The following is a 26,432-nucleotide window of genomic DNA, read 5'->3' as shown; positions in this document are numbered from 1 at the left end:
ACACTGGGAGACCCCCAAGCCCTGGCTTTGCCCCTGGATCCTGCAGCAACCTCCATCCTCCCGCCTCCTGGGGATCTTCAAGGAAGCCGAGAGGTTGGGATAATACCGTGTCACCACTAAACCCAAACCACAGGCGCAGCAGTCGGCTGGGCATGGCATGGCCGGCTCCCAGCATTGCTCGCCGCTCTCCAGTGCGGCACTGGGGTGTCGGAGGTCAATATTACCCACCCCATCTGTAAGAGCCTGGCAGGGCTGGCTGCCTGCAAAAACAAATGACAGCCACCGCTGCGATGGCTCCAGCACATCTGTTGCCCACACTGTGTTCGAGCAGCCGCTTCTTCCCCTGCTCTCCCCCCAAGGCCGGGGGCTGGCTGCTGTGGGTGAGAGCATGTCCCCACCAACCTGGGGGGCTCTGGGGACCAGTAAGAGCACTCCAGTCCCAGCGGGGTGTCTCAGCACCCTCCTGCAGTGCCCTGGAGGGGTACAGAGCGGCACCCGCACCCCTGGAGGTGCTGGCCCAGTGGGAAGCGGTGGGAGGTGGGTGGTGACGGGGTCCCCAGCGTTCACCCCGAGGATGGGGCTGCAGGGTTTTGGGGGAGGCAGAGGGGGCCGGCTGCTGCGGCCAGAGGAGCAGGAGCGGCTCATCGCCCACCGACCCATCGCGCCGGCAGCGGTGCGGGGGCGATGCGGGATACGGGGGGCACCGCGGGGCGGGGCGGCGGGGATGCGTGGGGGGAGCTGGCAGCATCCCGGGGACACATGGAGGGGGAACCGGGGGGAGGGGGTACCGGGGAGGGGGGGCACCGGGGGCCGGCCCCGCCTCGCCCCCGGCCCCCGGCGCCGTGCAATGCGGCGGGCCGCCGGGAGATGGCCCCGCGCCGCGCTGCGCCCCTCCATTGTCCGCCGCCGCCGCCGTGCTCCCTCCTCCTCCTCCTCCTCCTCCTCCTCCTCCTCCTCCTCCTCCTCCTCCTTCTCCTCCTCCTCCTCCTCCCGCCGCCGCCGCCGCGGCGCGGCCCCGCCGCCGCCCGGCCCCAGCCCGGCCCGGCCCCGCCGCCGCCGCCGCAGCCGGCTCGGAGCAGGTAGGGATGAGCCCCGGGGGGAGCGGGGAGCCCCGGGGGGAGCGGCGGGGCTGGGTGGTGGGAGCAGGCCGGCTCCTCCAATAAGCGGCTCGTTCCGGGTTTTTTCCTCTTTAAAAAAAATATGTATATATATTTAAAAAATTGCACCCCCTGGGAGGAGATGTGGGAGCTCCAGCGCTGCCCCAAAGCTCCAGCCCAGCCTTGTGTTTTTTCCAGGACTGAAAACCCCAAAAGCACCGGAGCGGAGCGGGGGGGGGGGGGCGGCCCCGAGCGCTGCACCCCCAGGGCACGGCGCGGGGTCCCTTGAAATGCAGCGTCGGGCGGGACTTTGGGGGTGGGGGTGGGAATTTGGGGTGGGGGTTTATGAGCAGAACAATGAAACGGTCCCCGTCAAATTGCAAAGTTGTCCGTCAGCAAAGTAGAGGGGCAGGGCTGGGGTTTGTGCTCTTTTCCATCATGTCAGAGTCCCCCCGCCGGGACAGGGATGGGGACGGGGACAGGGATAAGCCAGAGCTCGTCTGCGGCCGGGAAGGGTCAGCTCGTCCCACCAAAGCCGCGGTGCAGGCGTGGGCTCCAGGTACGGTGCGTGGGGACAGAAAGCACTTCTGAGGATGCTGGGCATGCTGCAGCGATGCTCCCTCTGCTCCTGCGGTATAGTGCTCCGGATCCTGAACTTGCAGAAATGCTCATGTATGTATTTAACAGTAAACTCTAGAGATATGCGAGCTATTACCCCGAAGCAAAGGAGATATATTGACTTAACCACAGCTATTCATGTGTATAAGGCCAAACACGAATGTAATTATTCCCAGGATCTGGGTCGGGGTGAACCAGCACCAGTGTGATCCGAAAAATCAATCTTTTTCCTCCCAAAGCGGGAGGAACAGGGTGGCGGGGAACTGTGGGTTGAGGGAAACCTGCCTGGCAAATGGGGCACCCGGCTCTTCCCGGCTAACTGCCCTGGTGAGGTGCCTGCCCCACCTCGCCTTGGGAGCACCCTCCTAAATACGAGGCGAAGCGAGGTCGGGGAGAGGATCCGCGCCACGGCTGGGAGACGAAAGGAGCTGCCTTTCCAGCCTAGTGGCCATGCACCTGGGCACCGGCTCTCCTTGCGTGCTGCAAAATAGGTGCTCCGTGCCTGCGTGTGCAAGCGTTGCCTGGATGCACGCTAAGGATGTGTGCGCAGCCGGTGCACGCCGGCACCCCGGGCTGCGGGGCAGGGGAGGTGTGTGCGGGGTCAGGGTGCTGGTGAGGCCGGGGCTCCCGTGGTCCTGAGCCGTGGGGAGGGACCGCCGGGGCTGTAGCAGCAGTAGCAGCCACAGCCCTGACCCAAGTGAGGTGTTTCCCTGCGTGCCAGGTGCTCTGGAGAAGCTGTGTGTATGTGTCTGTGGTGCATCCTTGGGCTGTGGCTCTCTCCTACAGCGTGTAAATCCTGCGGGCAGAGCAGGACTGAGCAGCCTCAGGAATTAGTTCCCATTGCAGACTGGGCTGGGTCTGGTATGCAGTGTGGGACCAGCCAGGCCCCTGGCACCCCAAGAGGGTGCTGTGGGCAGGGCTGTGCACCCCAGCTGCTGCGTGTCCTCAGTGCACCCCACCGGTTCAGCATCTGGATCAGGGAGAGCCCCATGGCAGCAGGGAACAGCCCTGGGGAGCGTGTGGCATGGATACAGCTGCAATCGCGGCAGCAGGATCCATTCCCTGGGGCTCGCCCAGACCGCTGGGCTGCAGGGCAGAGGGCAGCGCGGGCAGGGAGGGCAGCATGCTGCCACTTGCCAGCCCATCCCAGCTCTGCCTTGCAGGCAGGACTCTTCCCCTGGGTGCTGGTGCAGCAGGATGTGTTGAGGCCGAGGAGGTGCTGTGCTTTACGTCGCTCAGCTGTCTTGAGCATATATAGGGTTCCAGTCCCTCCTTGCCTAGCTGAGTGCAGGCTGTGCATGCAGGATCGCTGCCAGCAAGCCGGTGTGCAGCTCAGCGTACGTACACCCGCGCTGTCGCACAGCCAGCCACGCCACGCCAGGCTCTCACCGCGGAGGAAGGCGAGATTTGCATAGGAGCCGAGTGCCAGAGCTGCCGTATCGGGGAGAGCCTGACTGCCAGCCCCCCCCAGGGACGCTGAGCACTGAGAAAGCCTGGCCCCGGGTGTGGGTGCTGCGTGCTGGAGCAGCGAGGGTTGAGTAATTTGGAAAGTCCAATTGCGGGTGTGCCCCCAGGGCCGGGGAGCAGAGGAGGCATGGGATGTCTTGGCCCCGTCATCAGAGCTGCTGTGGGGCCCAGAGCCGCCGTGTGGGAACGCCGGGGAGGATGCAGCAGTGGGTGGCTTTGCGGAAAGGTCCCACCCTCGCTCCTCTCCACGCCTCCATCGCTTCGCAGGTGCTGGGTGAGGTTCAGCATCTCCTGTGCAGCCGAGCATGTGGCTGTCGGACCTTGCTGCAAAGGGGGGCTCTGTCATCCCCCTACCCACACCGCCTCCTGCCCCGCGCCTGGCTGGGACACCCCATTGTCCCCTCCATCGTCCCCATTCCAGACTCAGTTCCCACGGGCTCTGGGTGGTTCCTCTGCAGCGCTCGCTCCTTCGGCTGCTCCAAGTCGGGGGCTTTCCCTTCCCAAACGTGACCCATCTTCCCCGGGGCAGGATTTCCTCCTGAGGGTGGAAATACGTAGAAAATGATGGAAGAGCCTTTGGCATTGGCCAGCTTCACATCCTGCCTCCTCCAGTGAGCTTGGACTGGACTGGACTTTGCTCTGCCATTAGTAGGAGACGTATCAGCTTGAAGAGGAAAAAACTCCTGCCGTAAGGCAACAGGTTGGAAGTGAGTGGCACTTGTTGTTTTCAAGGTGTTTGCTCAGCTTGGTGTGTGCGGGATGGCAGCTGTTTGGTTTTATTTTGCTGCACATAATGAAGTAGCTGGATCCTGCTTCATGTTGCAATGGCAAGGGCTGCAGGTCTGCCCAGCAATGGGAGGCTTTGGGGTGCGTGGAAGGAGCCGTGTCCTTCGTGCCCAGCCCATGGCGAGGGTGGCTCCTGGGGAGTGAAGCGCGGCTGGAGCCTGGTGCAGGGACTCTGATCGTGGGGCTGGATCCTGGGGCTCAGGGATGAGCTCTGGACCCTTCCTACTAACTTGCTGAGAAACGCTGGCGACATCTCCTGGTGGGGGGAACCAGCTCCAAACCCCCCCTGGAAACCAGCCGGTCGGCTCCTGGGAGCGCAGCCCCTCGGCTTTTGGTCTGCAAACTGGGGAAAAGAAATAGAGTTCCCTGAAAATGTCTGTCGGAATCAGTTTTAGGGGAGAATCATGCCATTTTCCCTGTGAGCACTTCCAGAGTGTTGGTTTTGCTGGGTTTTGGGTTGAGGGGTGGTATTTTGGCAGCACTGAGTGTGGCTCCAGGAATGAAACATGCGGGGTTTCAGTTTCATTTTTCAATGACCTTTGAGACCAGGTTCCCTTTCCGGACCTCCAGTTCCAAACTGGGATGAAAATCCTGCATTTTGCTGTGTTTAAACACCACCGTTTCCTTCCCATTTTGGTGGGGAAGAGGAGAATTGAGATCAGAGAGTGTCTTCTGGGGTGGGGGGAGCTGGGTCCCACCTGCTCTGGGGGGGTGCTGGAGCTGGTAGGGGGCCCTGGGAACCTGCCCTCCTCCATGCCACAAACTGCATGGGACAAGGGGCTGGCTCTGCCTCGCCGATGTAGGGGGATCCCCACTGCCAGAGGGCAGCCCCGGCGTCCAGTGTGTCCAGGGAGCTTTGTCACCCCACGATGTGCTGTGACTCGCAGCGGGGACGATGGCACGTGGCTGGGGACACAGCCAGGAGCAGACTCCGTGTCCCCAAGGCAGGGAAGCCCCCGCCATCCTCCTGGCTGGGCAGGGGCTGCTGCGGTGGCTGGGAACGCAGCCGCTCGCCCTGTTCAGTCGGAGCGGCAGGATGGATGGATGGACCCGCAGCCCCAGAGGTGAAGGCTGGTGCTTTATCCTTCTCACGGCCGCTCCTCCCTCCGCCGGATTATAAATGGATGTGAATTGTCTCCCCTGATAGGCATAACCTCCATCCCCGGCTCCCACACCCCGGGGAGGTGCCCCTCCGGGGTTTGCTTTGCTTCCTCGCCCTCAGATGTTTGATGTCTTCCCAGATGCTTCGGACGTTTCTATCTGCTCCCAATGCAGCTGCCTGCGAGGGGGATGGGAGGGAGGGATGGAGAGAGCTGGGGGTGCACAGCGAGCCCCCAGCAGCCACGGCGGCTCTGCCCCAGGCTCCTGTCCCTGGGCACGGGGAGGCAGGGCTGGCTGCGGCGTTTGCTCTGCTGTGGGATCCCGTAGGACTATTTTCTGCATGGCTTCCCTCATCCCTCCCCACGATGAGCAGGTGCTGCTCAGCTGCCAGGAACAGGGGCGGGCACGGGGTGGCTGCAGGCGATGCTGAGCTCCCCCTGGGTCCCCCCAGGTCTTCCTCGCCCTCCTCCCAACCTGATGCTCAGCTCTTTGCACGAGGGCTGGGATCATCCCTCCCTGTCCCACCAATGCTGGGTGTCGGGACAGGGAGAGCCCTATGGGGAGCCCCAAAACCCTGCAGAGAACCTGTCCGCAAGAGCCACCACAGAGCAGGAGTGGCTGGTGTGGAGGGATTTTGAGTGGGCTAATGGAGCCCTGAGCCCTTGGAGGGGGGCTGCCCCACTGCTGTCGGGCTGGGCTGCTCCTGGGTGGATCCAACCATTTTGGTATTTGAAAAATAAACTCTGTGGGATCTGCCAGCATGCAGGCATGAAAGCCTCACCCCAAGCCTCGCTTTCCTTCTCATCCCTGGGGGGTGCCCCAGGACCGGCAGAGCCCGGAGGTGGGTGTTGGCCGGGCTGGCAGGCAGGGTGCTGATGCTGGGAGCTGGATGAGGGGCTGTGCTGCAACCAGCAGATGCTCTGAAATCCCATTTTAAAATGCAAGAGGTTTCCGAAAGAGGATTTGAAGCTGGTTTTGCTGCCCTTTGGTCTCAGCAATGATATTCTTGAGGGCCCTCCCTGAGAGGAGGTTGGCTTTGTGCACCTGGGCAGCGCATCGATGGGGAAACGTTCTCTCTGCTCTGCTGATGTGGCCACGCAGAGCAGAGCAGCGGTTGCTGGTGGGTTACACGAGGGATGCGGTGTCTGTGTATGGCTCCCTATAAGGCTACAATCTCCCCTCCGGGGCCGTGCTGGTGCAAACTGTGCAGAAAATTGAGTTAAACCGTAATTCGGGGCTTAGGGCAAAGGATTTCCAGTGAATAAGTGGTTTTCCCTCCTGTGTGCCTCCGGCCGAGCCATGTGCTGCAGTCACAGTAACTCAGGACAGCGAGGCATTTCTCTGAAAGGTGGGATCCCAAGCTGGGTGGGTCTCCTGAGGCTGACGTGACCATGGCAAACGCCAGGAAATTTAAAGTCTGAAAATTATCCCTATGTTATTAGCAGTAGTATTTTGAGGAGGAAAAAATCTGCTTGTCTCTGCTCCTCTGGAATTCGGCTCCCGCCTCGGGAGCTCCCATGCTGAGACTTAACCCACAGCTCTCAGTCCCGGGTAATTTTTGTAACAGGCTGCCGGAGGGAGAGAGGCACTTGGAGGAAACACAGGCGGCCGCGCACCAAACCCCCGGGAGCAGGAGCCTGCAGCGGGAGGTGCTGGTTGAGCATCAGTCCTGCCCCTGGCCGAGGACTTGGAGGGAAACCGGGAGAGTTTGGGGTGCTTCCGTGTGGGTTTGCATCGCCTCCGTCCGGCTGCTGCACCAGCTCGGGAGGGAAGGGGCCGAGCCGCCTGCTCGGGGATGCTCGTGGTGTCCCCAGCCGAGGTGACACCCCCCGGGTCGCGTGCAGCCCCCTCCTGCGTGGCTTTTCTCCGGCTGATGTTGGCACTGAGGGGTTGCCGTGCCAGCCCAGCCTGAGCCTGCCCATCCCCATCCCCCTGTCCGGGCTGCTCCGACGGTGCCCGCCTGGCTGGTGCTGGAGGCAGGACCAGTTTGCTGTTGCTGCCCCGGCGCGGGTGCAGCTGCATTCCACCGGCACACGCAGGAGCTTTGGCTCGACCAGGCAGGAGTGTTTCTCCGCTCAAAACGTCATCGAGATGAAGATGCATCTCTTGGAGACGAGAACGGGTTTGTGGCTTTGTCAGCCACAAAAAACGGTTTGATTTTATTGCTTTTGGGTTAAAAGCAGATTTTCTTTGTTTGGCTTCCAGAAGCCCAGGACTGCCAGCTTTTGGGATTTCTATTTTTCTGGGAAAAGCCCACAGCTGCCAGCAGGGTCCAAAATGGGGAAGAGCATGTTTACAGCCTGTTCCCCCCTGCCCAAAGCCGTTTCTCCAGTTAGAAAGGCCAAAGAAAATGGTTGAGTGAGGTGCCTGGCCAGCCTGCTGTTGGGGCCAAGAGAGGGGTCCTGTGCCCATGAGGGGGTCAAACCCACCTCGCTCCCAGGAAATTAGCCCAGCCTGGGCTAGGCTAATTAGCAGCCATCTGGTCCTGCACGGCCCCAGGGTCAGGAGGGCCTGTTCACGGATGGGGGGGGTGATGTGTATGGGGGGTGCTGCTGCAGGCGATAATCAGCAACTGGGCTGGGGTGGGATGGCTGGGACCAGCCTGGTGATGATGGTGATGCTCCACTTGGTGCGGGAGGAAGGTGGTCACTGGCATAGCCCGGCTGGAGGTGGTTCCCTGTGCCATGGGGTGGGATGTGGGGGGCACGTGTCACGCCAGATGGGCTCCTCCATCTCTGGGGGTGAGAGCAGGTAGTGGCAGAGTCTGCCAGTCCTCTCCCTGCTCCTACACATTGTGGTTAAGGGCTGTCCTGCTCTGCATGTGCAGGCTCCCCTGCCACAGGCACTGCAGGAACATGATTGGGTTCAGCGGTGCCTGCAGCACCCAGCAGTGCTTTCCAGCAAAAATGCTTGCAGTCACTGGGAAGGGGTGGTTGCACCCTTTCACCCTAAATCAGAGCATCAACCAGGGCCCTGCGTGGTGCAGAATGAGCAGTGCTGGGCAGAGGAGAGCCGGGGTGGCAGAGGTCCCATGTTCTCCCTGTGCTGAGACTCATGAGCCAGCCCTAGTCAGAGCCTGAAAACACTCAGCTGTCTCTCAGCTCTAGAGATTTTGAGTGCCGTCTGTCTCCAGGGGCTTTGGGCTTGCTCCACTCTTCTGTTTAACATCCACTTCGTTATTTATTTTGCTAGGAAGGGAAGAGGAGGTGAAACATCCTTCCCTGGGGAGCGTGGTGCTGGCTGGGGAGAGCAGAGCCCCCCCTGCGGTCACCGCCCTCCGCGAGTTTTGGTTGGGGGCCAGGGAGCGGTTTCCAGTCCGGCTGTTTCTCCTCTCTGCTCGTGCAGCTGAATGCTGCAGAAAGAGGGGTTTGGAGGCTGTGCAGCACCGGGTGCTGCGGCGAGGCTTGGAGGGACCCATGGATCCGTTTAAGGGGGCTGGGGCTGCTGGTGGTAATTAGAGCCAAGCGTGATGCCCAGGTCCCCATTGCTGTGCCCCGTTTCTTGCTTGCTGAAGCAGCCTGGGCCAGTCAGTGCTGGGGAGTAGCAATGGGAGCTGGTGAGCAGTGGGTGCTTCCAGCCGTCCTGGACCGTGCACAGATCCCTCTGCGGAAACAGAGTTTGGGAATAGGATGCCGCAGCCCTCAGACTGGGCGAGAGCAGTGTGCTGCAGGGTAAAACCCTTGGGACCAGCCACGGGAGGTTGGTGCCTTGCTGCCTGGGCTGCTGCAGACGGAGTATCTTCTTCCCCATGGACACAGCTGGGGTGAAGAGGGCAGCACCCTGTCTTGTCCCTTCCTTGTCCTTCTCTCTCACCTTTTCATTTCTGCTTCAAAAATCCCTAGTTTTGCTGGCAGAGGCTGTCTTTTTCTCAAAGCTGCGATGGTCCCGAGATGAGCAAGGCAGCTCAGAGCCGTGTCCTAGGCATGCGCTGGATCATCGGCACCGCTGTGAAGCCCATGCTGGGGCAGGTTCCCTGCGGCAGCAGGGTTGCAGGTTGAGTCAACCCCAGCTGCAGGCGTTGGCCCCACGGCCCTCCCTGCTCTGCATCTTATTTTGACCTCGGGGAAATACGTCGGCCTCCAGCAATAGCCCCAGCAGCTGCCATGGGGCCAACCAGCCCTGCCTGCCCTGCCTCCGCTGCCTGACTGCTGGCCATGGGGTCCTGGGCGGGTGGGCAGCAGCAAAGTCTTTATTTAACCCGTCCTCGCATTGCTGAGCCCCTGAACGTTTCCTTTTTTCCATTACAGAGAGGAAGGGCTGTACCGCTGTACCACAGGCTGCTGCCAGCCGTGCCTTAACCAACCTTCCTTATCTTAGCCTGCCCGGCCGTTAACCCTTGCCTTTCCCCTCCGCCCAGGTGGCCGGCGGTGCAGCATGCCTTTCTCCTGACCTCTGAGCCCGGGAGGAAGAGGTCCTGGTCCCCAGAGAGATGTCCGCCACGCGCGGCAATGGGGAGCACTGGAAGTCCCTGGAGTCGGTGGGCATCAGCCGGAAGGAGCTGGCGCTGGCGGAGGCGCTGCAGATGGAGTACGACGCGCTCTCCCGCCTGCGGCAGGACAAGGAGGAGAGCCGGGCCAAGCAGCGGGGAGACAGGCCCCTCATCTCCTGGGACGAGCCCGCCGAGAGGAACGGCTGCGACAGCATCAAAGCGGCACGTGGCCTCTCTGGCTCCGACCCCACGCTCAGCTACAACGTCCCAGTGGCGCCCGAGGGTCCCCCCACACCCGGACCCCCTCCTGACCCCAGCCCACCCCAGCCAGACGCCCAGCCCTGGCTGAAGAGACCCCTAGCTGGGGACTATCTGTACATCTTCGAGGGGTCGGGGGGGGACTTCCTCGGGGAGCCGCTGAACGGCACCTCACCCCATGACAGCGGGGGTGGCTCCCCCAAAAAGCTCTCACCGCCCCCGCTGCCCCCCCGGCATCCCCTGTGGAGCTCCCCTGAGGGGACCCAGCACTCGGGGAAGGGATCCCCCCGGTCCTCCAAAGGACCCCGGCCCAGGGACATCAACATGTTCTCGGCAGCCCACGAGCGGGCTCACGGCAAGCTGCTGGGCCGCCGCATCTCCGAGGAGGACCCCTACGGCATCGCCGACTACGGCGGCATCAACGATGCCATCACCTGCCTCAACCTGAAGTCCACCTACGAGTCGGAGGTGCTGCGGGAAGCTGCCCGCGGCTGGAAGGAGGGCAGGAGCATCTTCGAGAAGGAATTGAGTGGCAAGCCGGTGGCACGGAGCAAGACCATGCCCCCCCAGGTGCCCCCACGGACATACGTCTCCCGCTTCGGCAACCGGAAGAATCTGGCACCAAACAAGAACCGCAGGATCTCCGTCGACCCGGTAAGAGGCTTTTCTCTCCATGCCTTAGGAGAGGGGCTGGGATGGAGCCGAGGTGCTGGGGAGAGCTGGAAACACAGCGCTGGGGTGCTAATGGGGCTGTGGGTGCCTGTGGCTTTGCTGCATTTCCTTTGCTCTGGGTTGGTTTTATTTGTCCCGTCATGGGGCTCCTCAGAGTCTTGTTCGTGGATTGCTGTCAGAGGCATCCGCGCCCCGAGACATCGTCCCTGGGGGTTAAGACTTTTCCAGATCGTGTGTCTCACTGAGGGGTGTGGGATCACGTAGTTATGGCCAAAACCCTCCAGGGCAGGTGAGCCGGGGCCGGGAAGCCAAGCAGAAAGGCAAGTCCCACCTGGTCATCATCCCGCTGCCGCCGAGCAGGTGGGATGCTCCGTGCGCAGCCGTCCTGAGCGCTGCCTTCTCTCCGCACCCTCATGCCCAGCCACCAGCTCACAAAATATCACAAGATCCTCCGGAAAGAGTTGAGAGTCTCCTCCTGAGAGCCGGGCGATCACTTTCCTGTCCGGCTTGCAACATCCTTTCCAATCCCAGCTCCCTCTTCCCTCCATCAAGGAGTGAGTGGGGTATCTCCCCTCTGCGCACAGAAGCTGCTGGTGCTGCCACCGTCTCTCTCCCGGGGCAGCCACGTCCCTTGTCCCCACCGGGGTACCCGTTACAGGGGCAGAGCCCCGGCTCTGGTGCAGCTCATCCTGCCTCCTGCAAGAGGAGGAGATAAATAACTGTAAAAGTCGCCTTTCTCGTGGGGTCCCCCCTCCCCAGAGAGTGAGGGGTGCAGCTGGGGACCACCGTCAGGGGCTAAGTAAGTCATTCAGCTTTCTTGGTGCCAGAAACTAATTATAAAAGAGCACTAAAATTGTCTTTAGCGGCTGCTGTGTTCTCTGCCTTTCTCTGCCTCCCGTTAGCTGTTGGCTGGGTTAATTGCTCTGACAGTGGGGCCATTGTTCACTGCGAAAGAGCTATGGAGGCCTGGGGACCCCCACGCGCGGGGGGAGCCTGGCACGGCAGTGCCGCCTGCCCCAGCACCACGGCGGGAGAGTGGTGTGTGGAGCCAGGCATGGCAGGGCTTGCTGCAGCACCCCGGTGGCCTGGGGATGGTCCTTCCCCATCCCACAGCATCCTCGGGGCTGCCTCTGCCCATCCCTCACCTCTGCTGGAGAATCTGCCCAGTGGGGCTTTTGGAAACCACCTGGAAATGGTCAATTTTGTGGGTAGGAGGCTGGGGGCAGCGAGACCTCAGGTCTTCCTTCTCCCAGCCATTGGGAGGGTGCCGGTGCAGACGTGGGTGATGTGTCCTGTGGCTGGTGCCTGCCTGGTGCAGACCCCTCCTCTGCTGGACCGTGCTCCCCCTGCGATGCTGCAGAGCTGCCTTCTCCCCAGCTGCAGCAATGCCAGGGCGAGCAAAGGCTCTCTGTGCTCAGTGGTCTAACGGGGGGATTCAGCAAACCCCATCCCAGGCGGGCGGTGGGCTGGAGCCCCCGGGGATGCTGCAGCCGGCTGATGGGCTCATGCTCTGCCCTGTAGGTTGCCCCCCGGCCACACTCCTTCGCCAATGGCTACGAGCTCTTTGAAGTCTCCGAGGAGCGGGATGAGGAGGTGGCTGCTTTCTGCCACATGCTGGATGTGTGAGTACCCGGCTGTGCTTGAGCCCTTCCTGGGGCTCTCGGTGCACCCCAAGGCTGGAGCATCCCACTGCCAGATGCTCCAAAACAGGTGTTTATTGCGGGGTGGGACAAAATCCAAAGCAGGGCAGCATCTCTGACCTCTCCCTGCCTCGGCAGGCTGCGGTCTGGCTATAGTACCAAGGACTATTCCCTCACCGGCTTGGTGTGGAGCGCCGTCAACCTCAGCCCCGAGCAGCTGGGCCACGGTGTCAGCCTGAAGGTGACGGTGGTGTGTGACGGCCTGCAGGAGCCCCTCACCTTCACTTGCGACTGTAAGTGTCCCATGCCACGCAGCTGTTTGCCTGTCCCTCCTTGCAGCAATCAGGGGGCAGCCAGGGTGCTGTGAGGCAGGGACAGACCCCAGCAATACCTGGGTGGAGGATCTGGGGTGGGTTCCACCATCCCTGGGGCTCAGGACGTTGCTCCCTCTCCCTGCAGGCTCCTCCACAGTGGACCTGCTCATCTACCAGGCGCTGTGCTACACTCACGACGAGCTGCACACCATCGATGTCGAGGACTTTGTGCTCAAGATCTGCGGCTTAGAGGAGTTCCTGCAGAAGTGAGTGTCGGGCAGGGGGGACATGACACAACCCAGGCATCCCGCGGCTCGCGCGCTGGGCTGTGCTCGCCCCGTGCGTGGCCTCGGCCGGGAGTGATGGATGGTCAGGGCTGATCCCGGCGTGCACAGCAGGAGCCTCTCTGCTCCGTTTCCTGCCTCCCAAGCCGCAGCAATGCTCTTGCCAAAAGCAGCATATTGGGAGCATCTTTCCCGGTGGCAGGGCATCCGTCATGCTGACCCCTACACGCCTGGAGAAAGGCCTGAAAACCCGGGAGCTGCAAAAAAGCTCTTTGGAAGAGTATTAATAACAGCCGTGTCTCTGAGCGAAGTGCCAGACCCCAGCTTCTCCCAGCCTGATGTTTAAATTGCAGGAGAGGGTGGGAAAGGGACATGCTGGGGAGGAGCGGGTGTGGGGGAAGATGGGAGCATCAAGGCTGTGGTGGGCTCCCTTGGCTGCAGAGCTGGGGATGGGTGATGGGGACTGAGATCTGCACGGATCCCTCCTGCCCTCCCTGCCTTGCTGCCTTTCCCAGAGGAAGGATGTGTTTCCATAGGGGTTTGGGGGTCTGATGGCTTGGGAGAGCTCTCTGCAGAGGAAGATGCAGCAGCCACGCGTGCACAGGCACATGCCGTCCTTCCTGGCAGTTCGGTGCAGCGAGCCAGCTCCCGCTGCTGGAGAGCTGCCCTGGGCCTGGCCCTGCCGTGGGAAATCTGCGGGAGCTTTGCCACGGCCTCCAGGAGCTGCCGGTTTAGGCCCTAAAGGGGCGGCTGGGAATTGCTCAGCCTGGGAGAACCTGTGCAGCACCCATGCAGAGGGTGAGCAAAGCCCGGCTCCTGCTCCTGGCTGCCTGGCACGGCTGCCTGAAGGGGTTATTCCCATCGGTGCTGAGCCCTCGTGCAGCCGAGCAGCCCGGTGCATGTGTGTGCACATGTGTGCGTGTGTGGGCACATGTGCTTGCATGCAGCAGGGCTGCAAGCTGTTAACTAGCCACGGGTACAGCAGCACTCCCATACATCTGACCTGTACAGCAAACCCCTGCTGTGGGTGGCTTGGGGCTGCCAGGCAGCACCCAGCTGTAGGACAGATGCAGCCAGCTTGGAGGACATTTCCCAAAGGGATGAATCTCCTGCTTTTTTGGCAGGGAACAACATCGGAGTGGGACAGCCTGTCCCCTGCAAGCGTTTCCCCGGGAGCCGGTGCAGGCAGGCACTGCCGTATCTTCCAGGGCCCTCAAAGGACCTTTGAGAAAGCCCTGGGACATAAAGCCCTTTTGTCACCAATCTTTTCTTTCCACGTCTTCCCCCGGCAGAGGAGATGCTGGAAGTGCCAAAACCCTCTGTGCAGAGTCGGTTGGACCTTTGAGCTCTGCAAACCAGCCTGAGCTGCTGTCACTTGCTCCCCATTTGCTTTTTACAAGGCGTGGGGGGAGGCAGGATGAGGCAGGGGTGCACAGGATGCTGGCCCCGTGGGTGCGTTGCTGCCTGTGCAGCTGGTTGCGGGCACGGCTTCCTGCAGCGCCTTCCCCACACGCCTCCTCCCCATCCTCCTGGCCACAGGGCAGGATGCAGCACCGGTGGCCACGCGCCGGTCAGACTCCGTGTCCCTGTCCTTGCAGCCCCATGAGCCCCCGGGGGTGCTGATCCCAACTGCCCACCACCACCGCATCCCGCCGTTGCAGTTCCATCCTGCCTGGAGCCTCCCACACCCCCTCAGCACCAGCCAGGGCTGAATCGGCTCATTCTCCCCGGCAGCCAGCAAAGAAAGCGGGTCTGGACGGAGAGCTCTGCGGGTCCCGCTCCAGGGAGGCTGCCCGTGGTGGTGGGCACAGTGGGACCAGGCTGTCACCCCCCTCTCCAGGGCTCGCCCCGGTCCCGCTGTCAGCCGGAGCATCCTCCAGCTCCTCAGGTCCGCACTCTGCTTCCCACACATCGGCGGGCAGGTTCAGGCATGACGGGCTCCTCCGCACCCACTCCCAGCTCTGTTGTGCCAGCTGGGCCGGGCACGTCTTTTTGGAGGGCATGGGGGAAGGAGCAAAAACAATGGCTTATTCTTCAGGTTTCCTAGTGCAGGCAACCCGGTGCCATGAACATCCGTTTGCAGGCGAGGCGGCCACGGCCGAGCCCCAGCCAGCGCCGCCTGGCTGCGGGGCATTGGGATGGGGCATCCCAGGCTGAATTTCAGGGTATCGCATGGGATGGAGAGGGGCTGCGGGCTCAGCATGCCGTTCGTGTCCCCTCAGCAAGCACGCACTGGGCAGCCACGAGTACATCCAGCACTGCAGGAAGTTCGACATCGACATCCGCCTGCAGCTGATGAAGAGGAAGGGGGTGCGCAGCGACCTGGCCCGGACGGTGGGTGCCCGGGTGCGGGGGACGGTGTGGGGATGCCCGTGTTACCTCCCTGCTGCGGGAGCACCCGTGGACAGCCGAGCTGTGGCCCAGCATCTCTCCATCTCTAGGCGAATGATGACCAGAGCCCCTCCACCCTCAACCACTACATCCACCTGCAGGAGAGACCCATCAAGCAGACCATCAGCAGGTAGGAAGGACATGGTGGGACCAGGCCCCCACTCTGGGTCCCCACCTGGCCAGGGCTGAGCTCTGCTCTCCGTCCCCTAGGCAGGCCCTGAGTCTCCTCTTCGACACGTTCCACAACGAGGTGGATGCTTTCCTGGCAGCTGAGGTGAGCACCAGGGAGGGAGGGGGCATTTTTGGGGCCATCTTGTCTTATTTGCTGCAGACTTTTTCCCCATTTTGTTATGGGGCTCTAAGGATGCATCAGTGAAGGGGAAAGACCATGAAAGCAGGGGAAACTGAGGCACGGGCTGGTTGCACCCCTTCATGCATGGTGTGTGGGCTGCGGGGAGCAGCCCCTGCCCCCTTGGCTGCCCAGGGGTCCCGCGTCAGCCCCGCTCTCCCCTCCAGGGAGACTTCCCGCTGAAGGCGGAGCGGGTGATCCAGTCGGTCATGGCCATCTGCAACGCCCTGGCTGCCGTGGAGTCCCAGGAGATCACGGCAGCCCTCAACCAGATGCCCCCCTGCCCCTCCCGCATGCAGCCCAAAATCCAGAAGGTAAGTGATGGGTGCTGGGGGGCTGGTCCCTGGGGGGTGTGGGACCAGGAGGCTCGGCTGGGAGGTGCAGAGAGGAAGCACATTTTCACATCTGACTTCTTTTCCCTCCTTCCTCCTGCTGTATCACGTGGAAAATTCCTCAATAGCTGGGAGCAGGCAGCTGCCTGGCCGCACTGCCTGCTCTGGCAGCCGCCGAGGCCGGGCTGGTTACGTAAAGCGGCTGCCTTGGCGAGCTGCTCCCCGCCGACAGCGCGGGGCTGATTCTGGTGTTGCTCTTGTGGTTTCTGGTTTTGTTTTTTTTTTTTCCCTCAACAGGATCCAAATGTTCTGGCCAAGAGGGAAAATCGAGGTATTTCTGTTCTCCTCCTCCCCTTCTGGGCTCAAGTTCTTGGTGCTTTAATCCTCATACCCCTCCCCCTCAATTATTAAGACCAAAAATGTGTTTGAAACCATTCTGGTTAAGAAAAGAGGGTTTCTGGAGGCGATGGATGTTGTTCCTCCCCATGAACTCAGCAAAATTGCAAGCCTGGAATTCTCCCTCTCACACACTTTGTCCCGGGGGAGACCTGCCCACAGTCTGGCGCCGGGGTCCCTCCAGCATCCCGCCCCCAGCCCAGAGGGATGCCACGGGGGGCAGCGGGACCAGCAGCTGTCCTGTCTCACCCCTCTCCCAACCTCCCCTTCAGAGAGGATCGTGGAGAGCCTAACGGCCGCCATCCTCAACCTCGTCGAGCTCTACTGCAACACCTTCAACGCTGACTTCCAGACAGCTGTGCATGGGAGCCGGGAGCACGGCGTGGCGCAGGAGGCTCGCCTGCTCTCCTGCCCGCTCTCCTTCACCGTCTACGCCACCCACCGCATCCCCATCACCTGGGCTGCCAGGTAAGGGCAGCTGCCTGGACCTTGCTCGGTCTCTGCCTGCCCATCCTGGGGCTCACACCCCTGTTAAATACACCACAGCAGGGGTATCCCTCTCCTGGGCGGCTGAGGAGAGTGTTCCTGTCCCAGATATTCAGCAGGCGTGGAGGGAATAAGAGCTAACCCACCCCAAGTCTCCTAAAGGGCAGGAATATAGGGATGCTGGTACTCGAAAGGCAGTGAGGGATGCTCAGAGCCAGTGGATGCCGGAGCCTTTGGGTGCAAGCGGTGGGATGGGCTCTGCTGTGCTCTCCCATCCCAACCTCACGAATCCCTGGGGCTGCAGCATTGCTCCTGGGCTCACCGTCGCCCTGGGGATGTGACAGATGGCCCCGGTGCAGCGGGGCCAGGCTGCCCTCGCCCCATATCGGGCAGTGGTCCTTTGTTAGGTGCTTCGGTGCCCATACCCACTTTTGGCCCCACGTGGGGGGACGGGCGGGGGTCCAGGCGGGCGGCAGGAGCCCACCGCAGGGCGGGCATGTGAGACAGCGGCGCCAGCAGCAACCACCCCGCCGGGGACCCCTCGCCTTTGTCCTGCCCTTAATGTATTCCCCCTGGTGACTGGCTCCGAACAAAGCGGGTAGCCTGGGAAATGCCGGCATCCCCTGACCTCCGGCGCCCCACAGCCCTCCCTGGATTGTCGCTCAGCACCTGCCACATGGCAGGGCCCCCCCGGCAGCTCCCCGTGTGATGGTATGCGCTGTGGCATATGGTGATGGAGACGGGGACTCCCGGCTCTGCACCCCCTCCCTGGCGCAGCCCTCCTCCCAAACCCAGCTTGGGGAAGGCACAGAAGGGCAGCACCTCCCCCCTCCCCACCCCACTGGCATGGGGTTTGCCCCATGGCAGGGTGAACCCCCTGGGTACCAGCTCCCCTGCCCCAGGCAAAGCCCCCCGGCTCACAGCTCCCTCTGCTCCCTTTGCAGCTACGAAGATTTCTACCTCTCCTGCTCCCTCAGCCATGGCGGCAAGGAGCTGTGCAGCCCCCTGCTCACCAGGAAGGCCCACGTCTACAAATACCTCTTCCACCTCATCATATGGGACCAGCAGTAAGGCAGCACCTGGGCCATGGGGTGGGCAGGGGGTGCTCGGTGCCATCCCCTGCCTCCTCTTCCTCTCCTGCTCCGGTGGCTTCTCTCTGCACCTCTCCCTGGTTTTTGGGTGTTGGAAGCTCTTGTGTCATCCCCGGGAATAGCACCAGCCCCGGCGCCAGCCCTGCCCTCCCCAGACCTGTGTGTTTGCACCCAGGAAAGGGGATCTGCTCCAAAAATAGCCCTGGGAGCAGGCAGGGAGGCTGTGCCGAGCCCTCGCCACGCCTGGCATTCGCAGTGGCCCAGGGAGGTGGGGATGGGAAGAGGATAATTTTAGAAGGTGCTAGTGCCCCCCAAGGACAGGCGCCGAGCGGCTGGCGGGACAGCGGGGAGTGGAGTCGTGCCGGTCCCCTCTGTGGGGCAAACCCCTGCCTGTGCCCACCCATGGGTGACATGTAGCTGCCACCCTGGGCTCCCCGGGAGCGTCGGAGAGGAGCCTCAGCCCCGGGGTCCCTCGCAGCCCCCCCCCGGCTGTGGGACGAGGTCAGTGTGTGGTGGGGGCCCCCCATGGCGGACCCCTGCCCTGCGGTCACCTTCCTGGGACAGAGCAGCTCCCCGGTACCGAGAGAGGATGGGGGTACATGAACCCAGCTGCTTCCCACGGGGTGTCTGCCCATGATGAGGACCTCCGTCGCATGCCGGGGGGCACGTGGCACCCCCAGTGCCAGCAGCAAAGGCGTTTGTTGGGCTGGGCTCTCCCAGGGCACGCTTGGCATCCCAAGGCAGGGAGCTGGCTGGTGCCGCGGGGCGCTGCCAGCACCCGTCCCCAGCATGGCTGAGCTGCCGGCTGCTCTCTTGCAGGATCTGCTTCCCTGTCCAGGTGAACCGTCTGCCACGGGAGACGCTGCTCAGCGTCACACTCTTCGCCGTGCCCGTCCCACCCCCGGGGAGCTCCTCTGACGCCAACAAGCAGCGGCGGGTCCCTGAGGCCCTGGGCTGGGTGACCACCCCCCTCTTCAACTTCAGGCAGTACGTGGAGTGTCCTGGCGCAATGGGCACAGCAAGGGACCGTGCCAGCATCCCTAGAGTGGGGCAGGAGGGTGCCCAGCACCTTGCCTCGGCACAGGGACAGCATCACTGCAGCAGTACCACCCTCCTGCCCCACCAGAGCAGCCCCCAGTGCCGGGCTCTCACCCCTCGCTTCTCCTCCAGGGTCCTGACCTGTGGGCGAAAGCTCCTGGGCTTGTGGCCGGCGACCCAGGACAACTCCAGAGCCAGGTCGAGTGCCCCCAACTTCCACCAGCCTGACAGCGTCATCCTGCAGGTGCGTCCCAGCGGCGGGGGATCCCAGGGGGGACACACATGCACGTGGTCCCTGCTTACCCTCTGCCTCTGCCCCAGATTGACTTCCCCACCTCCGCTTTTGAGGTGAAGTTCACCAGCCCGCCGGCAGCTGAATTCAGCCCCAAGTACGAGTTCAGCAGCCTGGGGGAGGAGGACCAGCGCAAGCTGCGGGAGGCCATGCAAAAGAAATCACTCTACTGGTGAGCAGCCCAGCGGGAAGAGACGGCATCACCCTGACGGGGGGACTCTGCCAAGCTCCCCCCCACCAGCTTGCACGGGGGGGATCTGGGGACCTGACCCTGCTGCTGGCAGCTGGGGATGAGGCTGGAGCCTGGTGTTTGGCAGAGCTGCCTGCCCGCAGCTGCCTGTCATCAGTCCTCCTGCACTCTATCCTCCCTGGCTGCCCCACTCTGGGGAGGGTCTCTGCAGCTACATCCCCCCTAGTGGGGACAGTTGCCCGGCTGCTCGTCCAGCCTAGCATGGCTGAGCTGGCCGGAGCCCTCTGGCGCTGGCTATAATCGGGAGGATCAGGTGTCGGCAGCTGCGCCGGGATCCGCAGCGCAGGACAGTGCTGACGCTCCTCACAAAATGCCTGGGGTGCACGGCCAGCCCGGCCGGCTCGGGGGTCCCCAGGCGGGGGGACAGCCAGGGCTGTCCTTGCAGCAGCACAGTCGCCCCAGTGCACGGGTGCTCGGGTCCTGCTGTCCCTTGGGGAACGGGGTGCAGTGTAGGGACAGGATGCCCCATTCCCAGCCTGCCAGCCCCATCCCATCCATGCCATCCCCTCCCTTGCCCCGAGCCTGAGCCGTGCCCCCTGTTCCCCCGCTGCCGTAGGCTGATGGACGCCGACCGCAAGCGGCTGTGGGAGAAGCGCTACTACTGCCACGCGGCGCCCGGCGCGCTGCCCATGCTGCTGGCGAGCGCGCCCAGCTGGGAGTGGGCCTGCCTGCCCGACATCTATGCCCTGCTCAGCCAGTGGACCTACATGAGCCATCAGGACGCCCTGGGGCTCCTGCACGCCACGTAAGCCACCGGTGGGCTGCGGGTGCCACGGGGATGTGTGCTTGGGCGCTGCTGCCCTCCCTCTGCAGGCAGGGAGAGGGTGGCGGTGGGAATAGCGGGGGGGATGCTAAGGATGCTGTCCCCATGAGACGCTTGTCCTGGCCACAGGTTCCCAGACCAGGAGGTGAGGAGGACAGCCGTGCAGTGGATCGACTCCATCTCCGACACCGAGCTGCTTGACTACCTGCCCCAGCTGGTCCAGGTATATGGTGGGGTGGGGATGCAGTGTGGGGCACATGGTGGGATCAGGTCATGGCATAGGGTGCATGCCAGTCCTGCTGTACCCAAAAAATGTCCCCTCTCCAGGCCCTGAAGTACGAGTGCTACCTGGACAGCCCACTGGTGCGCTTCCTCATGAAGCGAGCGATCTGTGACCTCAAGATCACCCATTACTTCTTCTGGTGGGTTTGGGGGGACTGGGAGCAGCAGGGGGGACCCTGGGTGGGGCTCACATAACCCTGCGTGCCCCTGCTCCGAGCAGGCTGCTGAAGGATGGCCTCAAGGATTCCCAGTTCAGCATCCGCTACCAGTACCTGCTGGCAGCTCTGCTCTGCTGCTGCGGGAAGGGGCTGCGGGAGGAGTTTGACCGGCAGTGCCTGCTCGTCAACACGCTGGCCAGGCTGGCCCAGCAAGTGCGGGATGCTGCGCCGTCCGCCCGCCAGGTGGGTGCCAGGGTGGTGGGAGGGGGTGCAGGGGGGTGCCGGCCTATGTCTCGGTCCCCATACCATGCCCACCCCACAGGGCATCCTCCGGGAGGGGCTGGAGGATGTGAAGCAGTTCTTCAAGGCGAACGGGTCGTGCCGACTGCCGCTCAGCCCCAGCCTGCTGGTGAAGGGGATTGTGCCCCGGGTGAGTGCCGGAGCTGGGAGCACTGGGGGGGCTCCTCTGCCCACACCCAGCTCGCCCTGATGGGCTGCACCTTCCTCCCCATGGCAGGACTGCTCCTATTTCAACTCCAATGCCGTCCCCCTGAAGCTCTCCTTCCAGAATGTTGATCCCCTTGGGGAAAACATCCGCGTAATCTTCAAGGTGAGCCTGTCCTCCCCGCGATGCCCAGACCCCCGGCACAGCTGCCCCAGCCCATGTGGGGCTGGCTCGGCTTTGCCCCTGCTGCCCCCCGGCTCTGATGGCTCTCCCGCTGCGGCTCGCAGTGCGGCGACGACCTGCGGCAGGACATGCTGACGCTGCAGATGATCCGGATCATGAACAAGATCTGGGTGCAGGAGGGGCTGGACATGCGCATGGTCATCTTCCGCTGCTTCTCCACCGGCCGCGGACGAGGTAACCCAGCGTCGGGGTGTCCCCCAGCAGCATCAGGTCCCAGGTCATGATGCTCTCGGGCTGGTGATGGCACAGGAGGTCCTGGGGCTCTGCCAGAGAGAAGCTGCTGTGGGTAGCTGCGATCCCCCTCTGGGTCTGATCCCACCAGCCCATCTGTAGGAACGTGGCTTTGCAGGCTGTCACTCAACAGTGACAGCTGGGGAGCAGCTGGGGGTCTGGGGACTTGGTGCCCCCAGGCTGGATGGATGGGTCTCACCCTTCTGTCTCTGCTGCTAGGCATGGTGGAGATGATCCCTAACGCCGAGACCCTACGTAAAATCCAGGTGGAGCATGGTGTGACAGGCTCCTTCAAAGACCGGCCACTTGCAGACTGGCTGCAGAAGCACAACCCCGAGGAGGATGAGTACGAGAAGGTGAGGAGGAGCCCGGCAGGGTCCCCTCTCCTCGTGCCTCCCTCTCCAGGGATGAGACCCCTCGCTTCCCACCGTGCCCAGCCTTTCTCCACTCCTGGTTGCTCCTTCCCTCCCTCCTTCCTCCCAGGCCGTGGAAAACTTCATCTACTCCTGTGCGGGCTGCTGCGTGGCCACCTACGTGCTGGGGATCTGCGACCGGCACAATGACAACATCATGCTCAAGACCACCGGCCACATGTTTCACATCGACTTCGGCAGGTTCCTGGGCCACGCGCAGATGTTTGGCAACATCAAGAGGTGAGAAACACCTCTGGGATCTCCTTCCCCCTTGCCTGGGCTCATCTCTGTGGGGCAGTTTCACAGGTGACCCCCAGCCGTGCTCACTTTCTGTCCCTCCCTCCCCGGGGCAGGGACCGGGCGCCGTTCGTCTTCACTTCGGACATGGCATATGTCATCAACGGGGGGGACAAACCCTCCAGCCGCTTCCACGACTTTGTCGACCTGTGCTGCCAGGCCTACAACCTGATCCGCAAGCACACCCACCTCTTCCTCAACCTGCTGGGGCTGGTGAGAGCCAGGGGGGCTCTGCAGCCCTTCCCCCCCAGGCATGGCAGAGGGGTCCTCATGCCGCCGCCTGCCCTCACCCCCTGCCTTCCCTCCCAGATGCTGTCCTGTGGCATCCCCGAGCTCTCCGACCTGGAGGACCTCAAGTACGTCTACGATGCCCTGAGACCACAGGACTCTGATGCCGATGCCACCACCTACTTCACCAGGTAGAGGACATGGGTGGGCGATGGGGCAGGAGAGGCTGGAGGGAGCCCTTGGACGGAGGCACCGGCTCCGGCTGGGCCCGCTGACGGGCTCCTCTGTGCTGAGCGCGTGGTGGCCTCGTTGCAGGTTGATCGAGTCCAGCCTGGGCAGCGTGGCCACCAAGCTCAACTTCTTCATCCACAACCTGGCGCAGATGAAGTTCACAGGCTCTGACGTCCGCCCGACCCTCTCCTTCGCCCCCCGCACGCACACCATCAAGACGTCCGGCCGGATCCGCGATGTCTTCCTCTGCCGCCACGAGAGGGTCTTCAACCCCAGCAAGGGCTACGTGAGTGGGGACAGCTGGGGACAGGGGAAGGGACATCTCGGGCTCTTCTGTCCCGATGCTCCTTCCCAGCCCCATACGGGCTCAGGGCACCCCGTGGTCTCCATCCCACATCGCAGCCCCATCTCCCCACAGACTTATGTGGTGAAGGTGCAGCGGGAGAGCCCGGGCGAGGTGGCCTTCGTGCAGCGCACCTTCGAGGAGTTCCAGGAGCTGCACAACAAGCTGCGCCTCCTCTTCCCCTCCTCGCTGCTGCCCAGGTAACCCCACGGACCCCAGCAGACACCCAGGGCTCCCCACTGCCCCCCAGGCTTTGCTGAGTGTCGGTCCTCGCAGCTTCCCCAGCAGGTTCGTCATCGGGCGGTCGCGGGGCGAAGCGGTGGCTGAGCGGCGGAAAGAGGAGTTGAACGGCTACATCTGGCACCTCATCCATGCAGCCCCCGAGGTGGCGGAGGTGCGGAGCTGGGGGTGGTCCCAGCAGGGTGGAGGGGGGCTGCTGCTTCCCAAGAGGTGGGGATGGTGCCAGCAAGGCGGGGAAGTGCTTGGGGGCCAATGCACCCCATAAAGCATCGGTGAGTGCGCTGTGTGCAGAAGGCATTGGCGCGTGCACCGTGGGCTGGTCCTGAATGGCAGGGGACGCAGTCACCACCATCTCCGCTAACGTCACCTCCTCACCCTGCAGTGCGACCTCATCTACACCTTCTTCCACCCTCTGCCACGGGACGAGAAGGCAGCTGGCACCAACCCAACCCCGAAGGCGGCAGGTAATGGGCCGGTGGCAGTGCTGGAAGCTGGCGGGCACTGTGTGGAACGATGGTGGGGGGCTCCCATCCCACCCGCGCCTCTCCTCTCCTCCTCTCCAGATGCCACGTGGGCTCGGCCCCTGGGGAAGGTCGGCGGGGAGGTGAAGCTCTCCATCTCTTACAAGAACAACAAGCTCTTCATCATGGTGATGCACATCAGGGGGCTGGTAGGTGTGCAACACCCGGCAGCGACGGGGTGGGGGTCCATCCCACTGCTGGGCTGACAGGGTGTCCCCTGCTCTGCCCCACAGCCGCCACTGCAAGATGGCAATGACCCTGACCCCTACGTCAAGACCTACCTGCTGCCTGACCCCCAAAAAACCACCAAGAGGAAAACCAAAGTGGCCCGAAAAACCTGCAACCCCACCTACAACGAGATGGTATGTGGGATGGGGATGGGGATGGGGGGTCCAGGGGAGGCCATGGCTGAGGGTCTACCCCATTCTGCCCCACAGCTGGTCTATGACGGGATCCCCAGGGGGGACCTACAGCAGCGGGAGCTGCGCCTGAGCGTGCTGAGCGAGGAAGGCTTCTGGGAGAACATCCTCCTCGGAGAGGTCGGCATCCGCCTGCGGGACCTCGACCTGGCCCAGGAGAAGATGGGCTGGTTTGCCCTGGGATCCCGGGGCCATGGCACGCTCTGAGCTCCCACCGCTGGGGCTGGGGACCCACAGCACCGCCACCACGGCTGTGCCCGCCCTTGGATGTGCCCGTAGGGACTGGGCGCCAACAGGCGCTGCTGCAGGCGTCTTCTTTTTTAAGTTTACCTTGTGTCAAGGGAGCAACCTGGGGAGGGAGGGGTAGGGAAGACCGGTGGGGCACTTCGGGGGGGTGTATTTCTTCCTTTGGGATATCTGTATTTTAATTTTTTATAATAACGCGTAGCATGCGGCTGGGCACCGGGGCGGAGAGGAGAGGGGAGGCGTTGCAGAGGTTTGCTTTGGGCTGGGGGTGCGGGTACCTGCAGAGCCCCGGGTATATCTCCAGCCAGGAGCTACCTGCCTGGATTTGGGCAATTCCCATCTGGGGGAATTCGCTCCCAAAGGAGTGCGGCATGGCGGAGCTGTGCATGGAGCCAGTCCCATGTGGCTGACCCCCCCAATGCCATGGGAAGGGGACCACCAGCCACCCTTCCCATCCCCGTGCCAGCGGGGACATCATCTCCTCGCCTGCCATCCAGCCCCGGAGCCGGGGACGCCTGCGCAGGGGTGCGGGCTTGGTGCCTGTGGTGCTTTGTTTACAGCAAGAGCTCCGTAAACGGACGAAATGTTTCTCAGGATCGAGAATAATGAACTTAACCTTTATATTAAAAGTTTTAAATATTGTATCTAGCGGGAGGTGGAGGAGTGGGCGGGGGGAGCAGCCTGCCCCTGCCCATGGCTGGCGCTGCGGTAGCTGGCACCCTCCTGCGGTCAGGACCCTCCTGCCTGTAACACAGTGGTGTGAAAATAAAGGAGATGAAATGCATGGGGTGGTGTGTGGGCTCTGCCCGCACCTCTGCCTATCCTGCTGCCAGCACCTCTGCCTATCCTGCTGCCCGCACCTCTGCCTGCACCTCTGCCTATCCTGCTGCCCGCACCTCTGCCAGCACCTCTGCCTATCCTGCTGCCCGCACCTCTGCCTATCCTGCTGCCCACACCTCTGCCAGCACCTCTGCCTATCCTGCTGCCCGCACCTCTGCCTATCCTGCTGCCCACACCTCTGCCCGCACCTCTGCCTATCCTGCTGCCCACACCTCTGCCCGCACCTCTGCCTATCCTGCTGCCCGCACCTCTGCCTATCCTGCTGCCCACACCTCTGCCCGCACCTCTGCCTATCCTGCTGCCCACACCTCTGCCCGCACCTCTGCCTATCCTGCTGCCCGCACCTCTGCCTATCCTGCTGCCCACACCTCTGCCCGCACCTCTGCCTATCCTGCTGCCCGCACCTCTGCCAGCACCTCTGCCTATCCTGCTGCCCGCACCTCTGCCTATCCTGCTGCCCACACCTCTGCCCGCACCTCTGCCTATCCTGCTGCCCGCACCTCTGCCTATCCTGCTGCCCGCACCTCTGCCCGCACCTCTGCCTATCCTGCTGCCCACACCTCTGCCTGCACCTCTGCCTATCCTGCTGCCCGCACCTCTGCCAGCACCTCTGCCTATCCTGCTGCCCGCACCTCTGCCTATCCTGCTGCCCACACCTCTGCCTGCACCTCTGCCTATCCTGCTGCCCGCACCCCTGCCTATCCTGCTGCCCACACCTCTGCCTGCACCTCTGCCTATCCTGCTGCCCGCACCTCTGCCTATCCTGCTGCCCACACCTCTGCCTGCACCTCTGCCTATCCTGCTGCCTGCACCTCTGCCTATCCTGCTGCCCACACCTCTGCCTGCACCTCTGCCTATCCTGCTGCCCGCACCTCTGCCTATCCTGCTGCCCACACCTCTGCCCGCACCTCTGCCTATCCTGCTGCCCGCACCTCTGCCTATCCTGCTGCCCGCACCTCTGCCTGCACCCACAAATGGCTGATGGGCTTTAACCACCAGCCGGCTGGAGCTGCCCCGGGGCCCGGGAAGCCGCTCGCTGCGGGGCCGCTCCGTCCCGCCGCGCCCCGCCTCATGGCGGCCCTGCCTGCGCCCGGGCCCGCCCCGCCGATGCCGCCCCGCCGCCAGAGGGGGCGCTGCCGCGCGGCGCCCCTTCCCCTCCGGCTGATGCAATCCCCACGCGGAGCGAGGGGCGGGACCTCCACCGTGGAGGCGATCACTCAGGGGGCAAGGACCCGGTGACG

General features: G+C 63.1%; 1 protein-coding gene across 2 annotated transcripts; it reads left to right on the top strand.

Annotated features, from left to right (window-relative positions):
• Positions 1–973: 973 nt before the first annotated feature.
• PIK3C2B (phosphatidylinositol-4-phosphate 3-kinase catalytic subunit type 2 beta) lies at positions 974–24,995 on the top strand. 2 transcript variants are annotated; one of them, XM_075115361.1, is made up of 33 exons: positions 974–1,079; positions 9,427–10,410; positions 11,950–12,050; positions 12,207–12,361; positions 12,528–12,648; positions 14,889–15,000; positions 15,108–15,187; positions 15,268–15,331; positions 15,574–15,720; positions 16,036–16,069; positions 16,407–16,602; positions 17,565–17,687; positions 18,531–18,698; positions 18,882–18,993; positions 19,071–19,213; positions 19,848–20,036; positions 20,184–20,277; positions 20,382–20,476; positions 20,557–20,737; positions 20,817–20,924; positions 21,012–21,104; positions 21,227–21,356; positions 21,633–21,769; positions 21,897–22,066; positions 22,180–22,336; positions 22,433–22,542; positions 22,667–22,868; positions 23,001–23,125; positions 23,202–23,319; positions 23,548–23,629; positions 23,729–23,835; positions 23,920–24,048; positions 24,124–24,995. In XM_075115361.1, exons 2-33 carry the CDS (start codon positions 9,499–9,501, stop codon positions 24,310–24,312), a joined length of 4,884 nt encoding a protein of 1,627 aa, XP_074971462.1. In that variant the 5' UTR covers positions 974–1,079; positions 9,427–9,498; the 3' UTR covers positions 24,313–24,995. The 2 variants fall into 2 exon arrangements, with proteins under 2 accessions (XP_074971462.1, XP_074971463.1); XM_075115362.1 differs by lacking the exon at positions 974–1,079 and adding an exon at positions 3,760–3,889.
• Positions 24,996–26,432: the final 1,437 nt, after the last annotated feature.

The sequence above is a fragment of the Phalacrocorax aristotelis genome, chromosome 21 (assembly GCF_949628215.1).
Source record: "Phalacrocorax aristotelis chromosome 21, bGulAri2.1, whole genome shotgun sequence".
Classification (NCBI taxonomy): domain Eukaryota; kingdom Metazoa; phylum Chordata; class Aves; order Suliformes; family Phalacrocoracidae; genus Phalacrocorax; species Phalacrocorax aristotelis.
Note: the sequence above shows the minus strand (reverse complement) of the source record. Positions and strands in the feature narration are given on the sequence as shown.

Coding starts and splice junctions, on each gene's coding strand:
- PIK3C2B (XM_075115361.1), top strand. CDS start 9,499: ATGTCCGCCACGCGCGGCAATGGGGAGCACTGGAAGTCCCTGGAGTCG. Junction 10,411..11,949: donor GCAGGATCTCCGTCGACCCG/GTAAGAGGCTTT, acceptor TCTGCCCTGTAG/GTTGCCCCCCGGCCACACTC. Junction 22,337..22,432: donor TCCTCAACCTGCTGGGGCTG/GTGAGAGCCAGG, acceptor CTTCCCTCCCAG/ATGCTGTCCTGTGGCATCCC.